Below are 13,781 nucleotides of genomic sequence, written 5' to 3' on the forward strand. Positions count from 1 at the left end.
TTATTCTTTGTACTAATAACTCACATCTTAATTAGATTATTCAGTGATAATTTTGTATTTTATGGTCACATCTTACAAGCAGATATTGTGTGTGTATTTTATTTTCACTTTCAACTATTTTTGGGGCTTTCTCACCAGAGCTTCTAAACACTATTTACTTTAACATGTGATTTGGTAATTCAAGGTATTTACATCTACCTGTTTGTTGGTTGAAGCAATGTTTTCCCTCTGGCTGCTTATCAGGAGTATTCTTCCATTGGGTCCAGAAGCTCAGCCTGGTGGCAAAGTCTATAGAAATTAAAATCTTTTTTAGGCTTCATCCCTCTAGAACCACTAGTAAACCTTAATTGATCAAGTGATTCACATCCCTCTTGAGTAACTGATGTGTTCCTAGTCTTTAGAAATCAGTGTTTTACAGTGACCTATAAAGCGAGATGGATTTGGGCTCTCCAGCACCAGAAATGCACCAACACAGGTCACATCCCTCAACCAACCCATTACTGAAAGAGAGGGGCATCAAGTAAAGTGATATATTATATACAACTGCAACATAAAATTATAGTTCAATAGTTTTAATTAAGTATTTAAGTGTTTATTTCTATTAAATTTTATTTCCAATATTTTGGGACTGGCATGTAAAGTCACGTTAACTGTCAAGGAATAAAAAGTACTCTTCAGTAATAATGAGTTCAAATGAAAGACTGGCAAATTACCTGTTGGATGTGTGTCCTTAAAGAGAAAGAAATTAGATAAATTAACAGCAACATCAGCACAAGATGTCATACTTTTCATACACAACACTTGAATAGAGGATCAAGAAGTATAGTGGCTCTCAAAAGTATTCACCCCCCTTGGACTTTTCCACATTTCATTGTGTTACATCATTAAATTAGAATGGTTTTTGAAATCAGGAGTTTTTGCCACAGATCAACATAGAAAATTACCATAATGTAAAACTCCACCTCGCTGAACAACATTTAAATGGTGCCCATCTCTATGGTGGAGAGAAAATATTTAGTTACTTTTCTGTGTTGGTGGGTTAGCCAATCAGAAGGCTTGTTCTGAAGGCTACGACCTGTCGTAAATAGGGTGTCCCCGAGGTAGTTGCTTGCTTGCAGGCTCATGGCATGGACGTTTTAGCATTCTGTGCTGGAGCTAAAGCAGCAAGTTGTGGTACTTTCACTAATTACCAGTGGTGAGTGTTCCATTTTTGTATGCACATTAAATATACAAATACAAATATTGGATTTATACGGCAATCCTTGTCGTGTCATTTCAATAACCCACACTAAATAAAAAGGATGCAACAATAACATCCACACCAAAACTACTCAGTACTGAAAATACTATGGTGAATAACTGCATATTAAAAAAAAAAAAATGAAATACAATAATATCAAAAATCATTAGCTGACAACTAGCAGACTACTGTTGTAGTTAACTTCTAGCTAATCAAAATCATCATTTGGATGGCAACTGGCAGTAGGCTAGCTATCAAATTGATTGCACTGTTTACCACACAGCCATGCAAAGGGCAAATGATTGTCTCTTGCATTGTGCCTTGTTGTTAAATACTTTGTTTTAATGATCTTATTGAATGTTTTTTCATGTCACTTATGGAGCACCAAGCTGTAAATAGAAGTGTTTTATAAAGTTAGGTTTACAACACGAAGTATAGTACTGAACAGTGCACAACAGACCCACAACAATATAAAGAGCATAATGATAATAGGAAACAAAAGTGATCCGCATTGCCATTAACCATGAAACATCCATCAGCATCTTACCATCCCACAATAAAAGGACCATTTATCATGCACTTTTAAAATGTGTCCATTTTGGGATATAATATATACGATTATCTCAGACAGTAGCATTTATACATAAACTGTGGGCTTACGTATGGATAATTGTCGTGTTTTTGTCATTTTTACACCATTTATTGGAGTAGATGGGATTGACCCTATGCTTCTGTGTGGCTGTATACCTCGATTAAATACCTTGGTTGGTCTACTTGAGCAAGTGGGTTGAAATGACGTCAGTAAGAGGAAAGCCAGAACTTTGGTTTGATACTAAACATCACAGCTTTCAGCACCGGCATGACACACAACTAGTATGCTTAAGTGAGTGAATTTAAAATAATAAAAGCAGCTTGTTTAATGGATTGAGGTAACACACAAGCATCACTTGACACAACAGGAGAGCCGTGAGGTGAAAAAAAGGTCTGTAACATTCCTCTTCCTTGCGCCTTTTTGTCCTCATCCTCTTTTCTCCTCTTCCTCTTTTCTACATCCGACTGGTATGCTCTTTTAAAAGATGCCATCTTTCTCTCCACCTCATAGCGCTGTCGCATCAGCAGCACTGCTGCACCTCACCTGTCCCTCCCACACTAGTTCAGGTGGCTTTGGCTGTATGTTTGGGGTCATTGTCCTGCCAGAAGATTAATCTTCTCCCTAGGTCTCTTGCAGACTTCAGCAGGTTTTCTTCCAGGATTTCTCTGTACTTTGCTGCATCCAACTTGCCCTCTATCTTTACAAGGTCTACAGGCCCTGACGCAGAGAAGCATCTCCATAGCATGATGCTTCCACCACCATGCTTCACGGTAGGGATGGTGTTCTCAGGATGATGTGCTGTGTTAGGCTTGCGCCAAACATAGCACTTAGCTTTGAGGTCAAAAAGCTCTATTTTGGTCTCATCAACCATAGAATCTTGTTCCACCTGGTCTCAGTGTTCCCCACATGCCTTTAATTTTGCCACTCTCCCATAAAGGCCACTTTTTTGAAGCACCAGTTGCAGTCTGCACAGTGTCTCCCAGCTCAGCTGAGGAAGACTGTAACTCCTTCAGAGTTGCCATAGGCCTCTTGGTGGCCTCCCTGACTAGTGCCCCTCTCGCCCGAATACTCAGTTTTTGAGGACAGCCTGATCTAGGCAGATTCACAGTTGTGCCATATTCTCTCCATTTCTTAATAATGGACTTTACTGTGCTCTGGGGGATATTCAATGCCTTGGAAATGTTCTTATATCCTACCCCTGTGTAGGTGCTTTTGAAGAACCATATTCCGGATTTGCATTGAATGTTCCTTCTTCTTCTTCCTGATATCATTTTTGTTAGGAATTATACAAAACAACTGTGGCACCTCCAGAGACAGGTGTGTTTAACCTGAAATCATGTAATTGCGGTGGAATCCATTCAACTAATTACGTGACTTCTAAAGACAATTGGTTTCACCACAGCTCAATCAGGTGTGTCATAGCAAAGGAGGTGATTACTTTTGCATTCAATTATTTTCTGTTTTGTATCTGTAATTAATTTAGAACAATTTGAAGATTATATTTTTCACTTTGACATTATGGACATTTTCTGTGTTGATCAGTGGCAAAAACTCCTGATTAAATCCATTCTGATTTCATGTTGTAACACAATGGGGTGAATACTTTTGAGAGCCACTGTATTAACGTTTTTTTTTTAATTCTGATTATATATCAAACCCTTCATATGATCATTGTTGGAGAAAGGTGATGTTATCTTTCAAGTTGGAAGCACTGCCCAAAGGGGAGGGGTGTCAGCACACTTCCATTGGAACCCAATCGAAACATCTCTCTATCAAAGCTGCCATTGGCCTCTGTGCCCGTCACTCAAACAGGTGCCTTCCTACACCTTTTGTACAAACAGGAAGATGTCTGCGCAGGAACTTCCTCTTTTGCCTCTTCGCCTTTGGAACATCAATACATGAGAGCTCTCTGTGTGTTTGCTTTCGGTCAGCTGGCTGCACAAATAGTGCTGTTTACCCACCGATTCACCACATTTTTCTGTCTCTGTGTGAATTTTTTAGTTAGTTTATAATTAACACCATTCTGTGCCATCTGAGCCTCGGAGGTCCAGCTCTGCTTTGGTTTCAATTTTGATTTTAAAATACATCACACAGGGCTTATCTTGTCATTTTAATATAATTATTGTTATATATTATATTATTTACAGACTAGTCATTGGGTTGGTTTTTGTTCACGGGGCTTTTCCTCCACAGCGGGGCACCAGCAGCATCAGTAAATCCGAGGTCCAGCCCTCAGCCTAAGTCTCAGTCTGTCGTAAGAGATCTCGCCTGCGTGACATGCTCCTCTGCCAGCTTGCACTCGCACTACAGCTTGCAACTGCAGCTTTAGGAGATATTGCTCACTCAGCTTGCTGGGATCAAGCTCTGCTGCACTCCACCGTCCTTGTGTGTGGCCTCGGTTCTAGGCAGAGCTTTGGCTGGAGGCCTTTGGCCTCTGAACCCCAAACGCCACGTCAACCGGTGTCCCCAGAAACCCCAGCTGTGTGGTTAAGCCTACGGGCCTATGCGGTGCTTGTACTTGCACTTGCACTTTCTTTGGATACACAGTGTTCTCTTTGGCGCACCTCAGTGGTACTCAGCGTAGCTCCCAGACATGTGAGTGAAAGCTTTTTCTTATTCTTAGTTTGCATATTGCTGTAATTTAAGTAAAAAATTGTCTTACTGTGCAAGAAAACTATTGATAGTAGTGACTGTATTGACTGTGTACTCCAGTTACACTGTGCAGTTTACTTTCGCTTTGGCAAATTATGTGCTGAAAAATTATATATATACAGTGGAGGAAAAAAGTATTTGATCCCCTGCTGATTTTGTACGTTTGCCCACTGACAAAGAAATGATCAGTCTATAATTTTAGTGGTAGGTGTATTTTAACAGTGAGAGACAGAATAACAACAAAAAAATCCAGAAAAACGCATTTCAAAAAAGTTATAAATTGATTTGCATGTTAATGTGGGAAATAAGTATTTGACCCCTTCTATTTAGTACTTGGTGGCAAAACCCTTGTTGGCAATCAGAGAGGTCAGACGTTTCTTGTAGTTGGCCATCAGGTTTGCACACATCTCAGGAGGGATTTTGTCCCACTCCTCTCCAAGTCATTAAGCTTTCAAGGCTGACGTTTGACAACTCGAACCTTCAGCTCCCTCCACAGATTTTCTATGGGATTAAGGTCTGGAGACTGGCTAGGCCACTCCAGGACCTTAATGTGCTTCTTCTTGAGCCACTCCTTTGTTGCCTTGGCTGTGTGTTTTGGGTCATTGTCATGCTGGAATACCCATCAATGACCCATTTTCAATGCCCTGGCTGAGGGAAGGAGGTTCTCACCCAAGATTTGACGATACATGGCCCCGTCCATCGTCCCTTTGATGCGGTGCAGTTGTCCTGTACCCTTAGCAGAAAAACACCCCCAAAGCATAATGTTTCCACCTCCATGTTTGACGGTGGGGATGGTGTTCTTGGGGTCGTAGGCAGCATTCCTCCTCCTCCAAACACGGCGAGTTGAGTTGATGCCAAAGAGCTCGATTTTGGTCTCATCTGACCACAACACTTTCACCCAGTTCTCCTCTGAATCATTCAGATGTTCATTGGCAAACTTCAGACGGGCCTGTACATGTGCTTTCTTGAGCAGGGGGACCTTGCGGGCGCTGCAGGATTTCAGTCCTTCACGGCGTAGTGTGTTACCAATTGTTTACTTGGTGACTATGGTCCCAGCTGCCTTGAGATCATTAACAAGATCCTCCCGTGTAGTTCTGGGCTGATTCCTCACCGTTCTCATGATCATTGAAACTCCACGAGGTGAGATATTGCATGGAGCCCCAGACCGAGGGAGATTGACAGTTATTTTGTGTTTCTTCCATTTGCGAATAATCGCACCAACTGTTGTCACCTTCTCACCAAGCTGCTTGGCGATGGTCTTGTAGCCCATTCCAGCCTTGTGTAGGTCTACAATCTTGTCCCTGCCAACCTTGGACAGCTCTTTGGTCTTGGCCATGGTGGAGAGTTTGGAATCTGATTGATTGATTGCTTCTGTGGACAGGTGTCTTTTATACAGGTAACGAGCTGAGATAAGGAGCACTCCCTTTAAGAGAGTGCTCCTAATCTCAACTCGTTAGCTGTATAAAAGACACCTGGGAGCCAGAAATCTTGCTGATTGATAGGGGATCAAATACTTATTTCCCTCATTAACATGCAAATCAATTTATAACTTTTTTGAAATGCGTTTTTCTGGATTTTTTTGTGGTTATTCTGTCTCTCACTGTTAAAATACACCTACCATTAAAATTATAGACTGATCATTTCTTTGTCAGTGGGCAAACGTACAAAATCAGCAGGGGATCAAATACTTTTTTTCCCTTACTGTATATATATATATATATATATATATATATATATATATACACTTGCCTAAAGGATTATTAGGAACACCTGTTCAATTTCTCATTAATGCAATTATCTAACCAACCAATCACATGGCAGTTGCTTCAATGCATTTAGGGGTGTGGTCCTGGTCAAGACAATCTCCTGAACTCCAAACTGAATGTCTGAATGGGAAAGAAAGGTGATTTAAGCAATTTTGAGCGTGGCATGGTTGTTGGTGCCAGACGGGCCGGTCTGAGTATTTCACAATCTGCTCAGTTACTGGGATTTTCACGCACAACCATTTCTAGGGTTTACAAAGAATGGTGTGAAAAGGGAAAAACATCCATTATGCGGCAGTCCTGTGGGCGAAAATGCCTTGTTGATGCTAGAGGTCAGAGGAGAATGGGCCGACTGATTCAAGCTGATAGAAGAGCAACTTTGACTGAAATAACCACTCGTTACAACCGAGGTATGCAGCAAAGCATTTGTGAAGCCACAACACGTACAACCTTGAGGCGGATGGGCTACAACAGCAGAAGACCCCACCGGGTACCACTCATCTCCACTACAAATAGGAAAAAGAGGCTACAATTTGCACAAGCTTACCAGAATTGGACAGTTGAAGACTGGAAAAATGTTGCCTGGTCTGATGAGTCTCGATTTCTGTTGAGACATTCAGATGGTAGAGTCAGAATTTGGCGTAAACAGAATGAGAACATGGATCCATCATGCCTTGTTACCACTGTGCAGGCTGGTGGTGGTGGTGGTGTAATGGTGTGGGGGATGTTTTCTTGGCACACTTTAGGCCCCTTAGTGCCAATTGGGCATCGTTTAAATGCCACGGCCTACCTGAGCATTGTTTCTGACCATGTCCATCCCTTTATGACCACCATGTACCCATCCTCTGATGGCTACTTCCAGCAGGATAATGCACCATGTCACAAAGGTCGAATCATTTCAAATTGGTTTCTTGAACATGACAATGAGTTCACTGTACTAAACTGGCCCCCACAGTCACCAGATCTCAACCCAATAGAGCATCTTTGGGATGTGGTGGAATGGGAGCTTCATGCCCTGGATGTGCATCCCACAAATGGGATGGCTTGTTGAATCAATGCCATGTAGAATTAAGGCAGTTCTGAAGGCGAAAGGGGGTCAAACACAGTATTAGTATGGTGTTCCTAATAATCCTTTAGGTGAGTGTATATATATATATATATATATATATATATATATATATATATATATATATATATATATATATATATATATATATATATTATTGTTAGACTGGCCTCTATTGGAGTTGCTCCAGGGCACTTGCACAACACAAGAGGGTCAGCAGCGGCAGTAAATTTGAGGCCTCTGTCCGGCCTAAGCCTCGGTCTGACATAAGAACTATCACCAGCGTGAGGTGCTCCTCTGTTGCGCTGCTTGCGGCCATCGAACCTTGCCCCCCCTGGAGCGGAGAGGTCATCTGCCCCGTCTGTCTGCTAGTGGAGCAGGACTTCTCCTGTGTTAAGTGAGGGTGCAAGAGCTTGTCTCTTCTTGCCCTGCTTTGTATATTATAGCACAGTAGAGCTTGCTGTTGCCCACTCCTTGCTGTGCTGGTCAGGCTGAAGGGGGCTGCTCCTGTGGTAAGCGAGGTCGCATGTGCAGGTCTCCTGTTGCCCCGCTTCTTTATTTAGCCTTGCTGTCACAGTAGAGCTTGCTGTCACTCCTCTCCTAGCTGTGCTACATGAGCAGGAGGTGACTGCTCCTGTGTTAAGCGAGGGCACAAGAGCTTGTCTCTTTTTGTCCCGCTTTGTATATTAGCACAGTAGATGCCCGCTCCTAGTTGTGCTAGTTGACCAGGAAGTAACTGCTCTTGTTAAAGTCTAAGGACACTTGGCACTCAGACCAGTTGTATCCTATGGAGAGTGGACACAGGGCCAGGCGCTTTCAAAACAGCGCCTCTTGCATTGGATTGTGGACACTATTACCATGAGCTACAAGTCCACCGTGACCCCAGTGCCTGAACAAATGGTGGCCCACTCAACTCCAGGCGTTGCCACATCATGGGCCCTTTTTCAAGGTGCCCCCTTGGCAGACATTGTGTGACTGCATCTTGGGCCTCGCTGCTCACATTTGTCTGGTTCTACAGGTTGGATGTGACAGGACCAGTCCCTTCCATTGGGAACACAGTGTTGGCTTCAGTCGAGCCCCAGTAGCCTACGGGCTCTGGCTCCTGACCTCTATTCCCAGTCTACCCCTGTTAACGCATCCTGGATGGAGCTATTTTGAACAGTGTTTTCCCTTCCTACCGAACTATGCCTTCCAGTCGAGCACCCATGCAAGCTGCACCTGGACTTGCTGACTGCCCTGTTGATGTGTTCCCAGGGTCTGTCACGTGGCCTCCAGGTACGTTGCTTCAGTAGGCCGCCCTGTATATAGTTCATTTATTATTGCATTGTGTTGTGGTGGGCATGCATCTTGCCTGTAACCCGCTGTGTATATACTGTGTGTAGACAGCAGGTCTGTGGCCTTGTCCTAGCTCTGCTTGTAGACTGGAGGGCCACTGCCACTGTTCCCAGCTGATGGCGCTCAAGCTGTTCTCACTGCCTCTCTGTGTAAATAGTTCCTTGGTCAGCAGGTCTGTGGCCCACTCTGGCTGTGAACCATTAAGAGTTGACCTCTGTAGTCCCACTTTGTATATGCTGGTTGTAGACAGTTCCCAGTAAGTGAGTGACTGCAGTCCTCGCTCCTGGGCAGCCCAGGCATGGCCCCAAAGGGCCCATGTGGCTCCTATCTGGAGTTGTGTTGCCGAGGCCCCCCAGCGGTACGCCTCAGAGCAGGCTCCCATATCAGCTCACTGCCTCCTCCCTTACAACAGTTTTGTTATACAGTAATCCCTAGTGTCCTTCAGATTTGTTTTTCAAGATTTTATCTATGTTATGGATGTTGTTTTATAAAAGCTTGTTTGAAATGCAGAGCTATCAAAGTAGATATCCACAGGCACTCTGAGAATTGTTTTACAGCACCTGTAGAAGTGTCTGAATATTTAACTGGGGGATGCTCTGTGGGTCAGATACCTTTGAAAACGATAACAAAATATTCAAAGCTGATTGCCTGAAAAGACTGAAGACATAATGAACAATTCCGGTGTTGCAATTTGACTGAGTAAAGCCTGTAATTATAAACTGACTGGCTTGCTAAAAAATACTTACAATTATTGCCGTATTTGGAGTATATGGTTGCAAGATGTTAGAGACCAGTTTCACAGCCTGGGTGTTGACTTCACACTGCAGTAATCCCACAGTCTCATGGAACAGACAGTCCACAGTTCCCACTATGTTTGCCCTGTTCTTCACCAGAGAGCTGCTCTCAGCCAAAACGAGCTCCGGGTTGTGAGTGTGGTGCATCACCACCAGAATGGCCTTCTTATTGGCTGTTGAGAGAGAGGAAGACAATATAAGATCTTTAGGTGACAATTCTCCAATAAGAAATTGGTTTCTCACCATTACTGAAATGATTGAATTTGTTGAAATGATTATGAAATTTAAATAGTAAGGGCTGAACAGCAGAGATAAACTGACAAAAAAATAAAAGCATATTAATTAATTAATAAAGTAATATATATGGGGTACATTTAAATTAATAGTTTGCATAATAACATTTCTAAATATATGTGAGTAGGTATGATATGTTTCATGATAAATCACACACATTATACACTGGATTGGCAGTCTGAACAGAGATCTGTATGTGAATCAGCACTTTATGACTTTAAACCAGAGGGCTAGGGATCCTCTAAGTCATTATTATCTAATGTAAACACTTCATTTATCCTAAAGTACATTTCTTGGTTACTCAGCAAAGAACCCAGAAGGGAAAATGCATGAAAGACACTAAACTCACCTGGAATATTCTGGATGGCTGCTTCAATGCTGGCTTCTAAACCATGGGCAACAGGACAGAAGACCAGGATCACTGCACACTCCTCTATACCGCACTGTTGAAGCAGCGGATACTGAGAGAGTCTCTCTAAAAACTTACTCTCAGCACCCAGGGTAACTCCAGTGATCATGACATGGAGTTTAACTGGATAGGAACATAAATATTGGGGTCATTCATTCAAGCATCTTAGACATTGAGTCACTCAAATTAAAAAATAATAGGAATTTATGTTTAACACATTGCTCAGCACCTTTGATGATTTCTTGAACATGCATGGGAGGTGTCTGGCCAGCATGGCCCACCTGAGATGAACCCCTGGATTCTGAACCTGCAAAACAAGAAAGGGAAAAATTAGAATTGTGCCAATGACTTACCCCACTATGGTATCCCCTATTGCAGCTCCCAGAGGATTCAATAGCCAAGGGATCTATACAGACTGGCTCCAGGTGTGCAACCCTCTCTGGGCTTGTCTGTCATAATAGCAAACCTGACTCACACACTTGTTAGGATTTATTTACAGTCAGAAAAAAACACTGATCTTTTGCATCTAAAAAATACTTTCTTTCTTCAATCTACATGGCCTCTGAAAATATATACAATTTGCATAGTTTGTCTGTATGTGTAGGAGAGGTGTTTGACTAGACCGGCCCCCCAGGGCTGAACTCCAAAACAAGGGAATGGGAAAGATTACACTTGTACTAATGAATTACACTACTAGAGTTTTTCTCTGGCAACTTATCTGGAGTATTCCTAGTGCTCAACCAACATTAACCAGGTAGTGTAGTCTAAGAAAACAAGAACCTTACCAAAGTGCTCAACTGGCATGGCCACAGGTCACGGTGCTGCATACATTAATATAAGAAAAATTCTCCTGACATATTTTGTCCTCTAAATACCCACACCTGCTTTACATTTTCTTATCCAGTTTATTTCCAAATGTATTGCAGAGCTCACCATTCACCATTTTCCTGGATATTATTTTGGAGTAACTTTTTCAATAAAGTCAAATGCAATTCGTGAAACACTTTGAAACATTTTATCCTTATCAGTTAAGCAGGTTTTTAAGTAAACACTTAGAGAGCATTTGGGAGTATCCTTCATCCCTATAGAGATGCTAGTGTACATTAATTGATCACGTAATCGGCTTCCTTCTTGAGTAACTGATGACTGATGTGTTACAGTCTTTAGAAATTGGTACTTTAGGGTGACGTATAAAACGAGCTGGATTTAGTCTCTCCAGGACCAGAACTTCACTCAGCCACCTCTACCCAACAGTGTCATGTCAGGGGATATCATGAGTAGAGGGCCCAGCTGCAGGGCTAATGCTGGTCTGGGAAGGGGTGTAAGGAAACAGGTCAAAGTAATGGGAGAGGGATATGAAACAGACTATCAGGGTTAAAAAAGGAAATCCAAGACACATTGTTCAAAAGGTAGGTAAACGGTCAGTCAATCAGCAAACCAAGTACTAGGGCAAATCCAGGAGTCATTAACAAAGGCAGAAGCAAAGTCAGGGACACAGAGTCACTAAACACTGACTAAAGGCTTGAAATCATTTCACTAAATAAAGCAAAACTTCACAAAGAATGTGGGAACAGAGGGATATATATAGAGAGGACTGAGGAAGCAGATAGTAGAGCAGTGGAGTGCTGGACCAATGGGAGGGAAGAATGTCAATTAAACTAAATGCACACCTGGCTGTGGAATGTAATGCCAGAGACAGGACTAGAATTCTGGCAATGAAGTCCTCTGGTGGTGAGGTGGGAACATGACACACAGGTCACATCCCACAACCGACCCACTATTGACATAGTGGGGCTTCTCCTATCAATAAAGTGATATAGTATACACTGATCAGCCATAAAATTATGACCACCCGCCTAATATTGTGTAGGTCCCAAAACAGCCATGACCTGTCGAGGCATGGACTCCACTAGACCTGTGTGCTGTGGTATCTGGCACCAAGACGTTAGCAGCAGATCCTTTAAGTCCTGTAAGTTGCGAGGTGGGGCCTCCATGGATCTGACTTGTTTGTCCAGCACATCCCACAGATGCTCGATTGGATTGAGATCTGGGGAATTTGGAGGCCAAGTCAACACCATGAACTCGTGATTCATCAGACCAGGCCACCTTCTTCCATTGCTCCGTGGTCCAGTTCTGATGCTCACGTGCCCATTGTAGGTGCTTTCAGCAGTGGACAGGGGTCAGCATGGGCACCCTGACTGGTCCGCGGCTACGCAGCCCCATACGCAACAAACTGCGATTCACTGTGTGTTCTGACACCTTTCTATCTGAACCAGCATTCACTTTTTCAGCAATTTGAGCTACAGTAGCTCATCTCTTGGATCGGACCACACGGGCCAGCCTTTGCTCCCAACATGCATCAATGAGCCTTGGCCGCCCATGACCCTGTCGCCGATTCACCACTTTTCCTTCCTTGGACCACTTTTGATAGGTACTGACCATTGCAGACTGGGACCACCCACTGAGCCGTGGCATAATGTTATGGCTGATCGGTGTACACTCACCTAAAGGATTATTAGGAACACCTGTTCGATTTCTCATTAATGCAATTATCTAACCAACCAATCACATGGCAGTTGCTTCAATGCATTAAGGGGTGTGGTCCTGGTCAAGACAATCTCCTGAACTCCAAACTGAATGTCTGAATGGGAAAGAAAGGTGATTTACGCAATTTTGAGCGTGGCATGGTTGTTGGTGCCAGACGGGCCGGTCTGAGTATTTCGCAATCTGCTCAGTTACTGGGATTTTCACGCACAACCATTTCTAGGGTTTACAAAGAATGGTGTGAAAAGGGAAAAACATCCAGTATGCGGCAGTCCTGTGGGCGAAAATGCCTTGTTGATGCTAGAGGTCAGAGGAGAATGGGCCGACTGATTCAAGCTGGTAGAAGAGCAACTTTGACTGAAATAACCACTCGTTACAACCGAGGTATGCAGCAAAGCATTTGTGAAGCCACAACACGTACAACCTTGAGGCGGATGGGCTACAACAGCAGAAGACCCCACCGGGTACCACTCATCTCCACTACAAATAGGAAAAAGAGGCTACAATTTGCACAAGCTCACCAAAATTGGACAGTTGAAGACTGGAAAAATGTTGCCTGGTCTGATGAGTCTCGATTTCTGTTGAGACATTCAGATGGTAGAGTCAGAATTTGGCGTAAACAGAATGAGAACATGGATCCATCATGCCTTGTTACCACTGTGCAGGCTGGTGGTGGTGGTGTAATGGTGTGGGGGATGTTTTCTTGGCACACTTTAGGCCCCTTAGTGCCAACTGGGCATCGTTTAAATGCCACGGCCTACCTGAGCATTGTTTCTGACCATGTCCATCCCTTTATGACCACCATGTACCCATCCTCTGATGGCTACTTCCAGCAGGATAATGCACCATGTCACAAAGGTCGAATAATTTCAAATTGGTTTCTTGAACATGACAATGAGTTCACTGTACTAAACTGGCCCCCACAGTCACCAGATATCAACCCAATAGAGCATCTTTGGGATGTGGTGGAACGGGAGCTTCATGCCCTGGATGTGCATCCCACAAATCTCCATCAACTGCAAGATGCTATCCTATCAATATGGGCCAACATTTCTAAAGAATGCTTTCAGCACCTTGTTGAATCAATGCCAC

At 43.2% G+C, this 13,781-nt stretch overlaps 1 protein-coding gene across 4 annotated transcripts in view; it reads right to left on the reverse strand.

The window, feature by feature from the left end:
* The window catches only part of LOC136712828 (uncharacterized), an 81,169-nt gene that overhangs the window by 18,964 nt on the left and 48,424 nt on the right, over nucleotides 1-13,781 (reverse strand). For all 4 annotated transcript variants that reach the window (XM_066689660.1, XM_066689736.1, XM_066689898.1 and 1 more), the window contains 6 exons: nucleotides 10,375-10,452; nucleotides 10,086-10,268; nucleotides 9,395-9,615; nucleotides 6,795-6,851; nucleotides 714-729; nucleotides 199-288 (listed from right to left, as the gene is read on the reverse strand). In XM_066689660.1, coding sequence (XP_066545757.1) covers nucleotides 199-288; nucleotides 714-729; nucleotides 6,795-6,851; nucleotides 9,395-9,615; nucleotides 10,086-10,268; nucleotides 10,375-10,452 — 645 coding nt within the window. The remainder of the gene's footprint in view (nucleotides 1-198; nucleotides 289-713; nucleotides 730-6,794; nucleotides 6,852-9,394; nucleotides 9,616-10,085; nucleotides 10,269-10,374; nucleotides 10,453-13,781) is intronic.

Source organism: Amia ocellicauda, chromosome 1 (assembly GCF_036373705.1).
Source record: "Amia ocellicauda isolate fAmiCal2 chromosome 1, fAmiCal2.hap1, whole genome shotgun sequence".
NCBI classification, from domain to species: domain Eukaryota; kingdom Metazoa; phylum Chordata; class Actinopteri; order Amiiformes; family Amiidae; genus Amia; species Amia ocellicauda.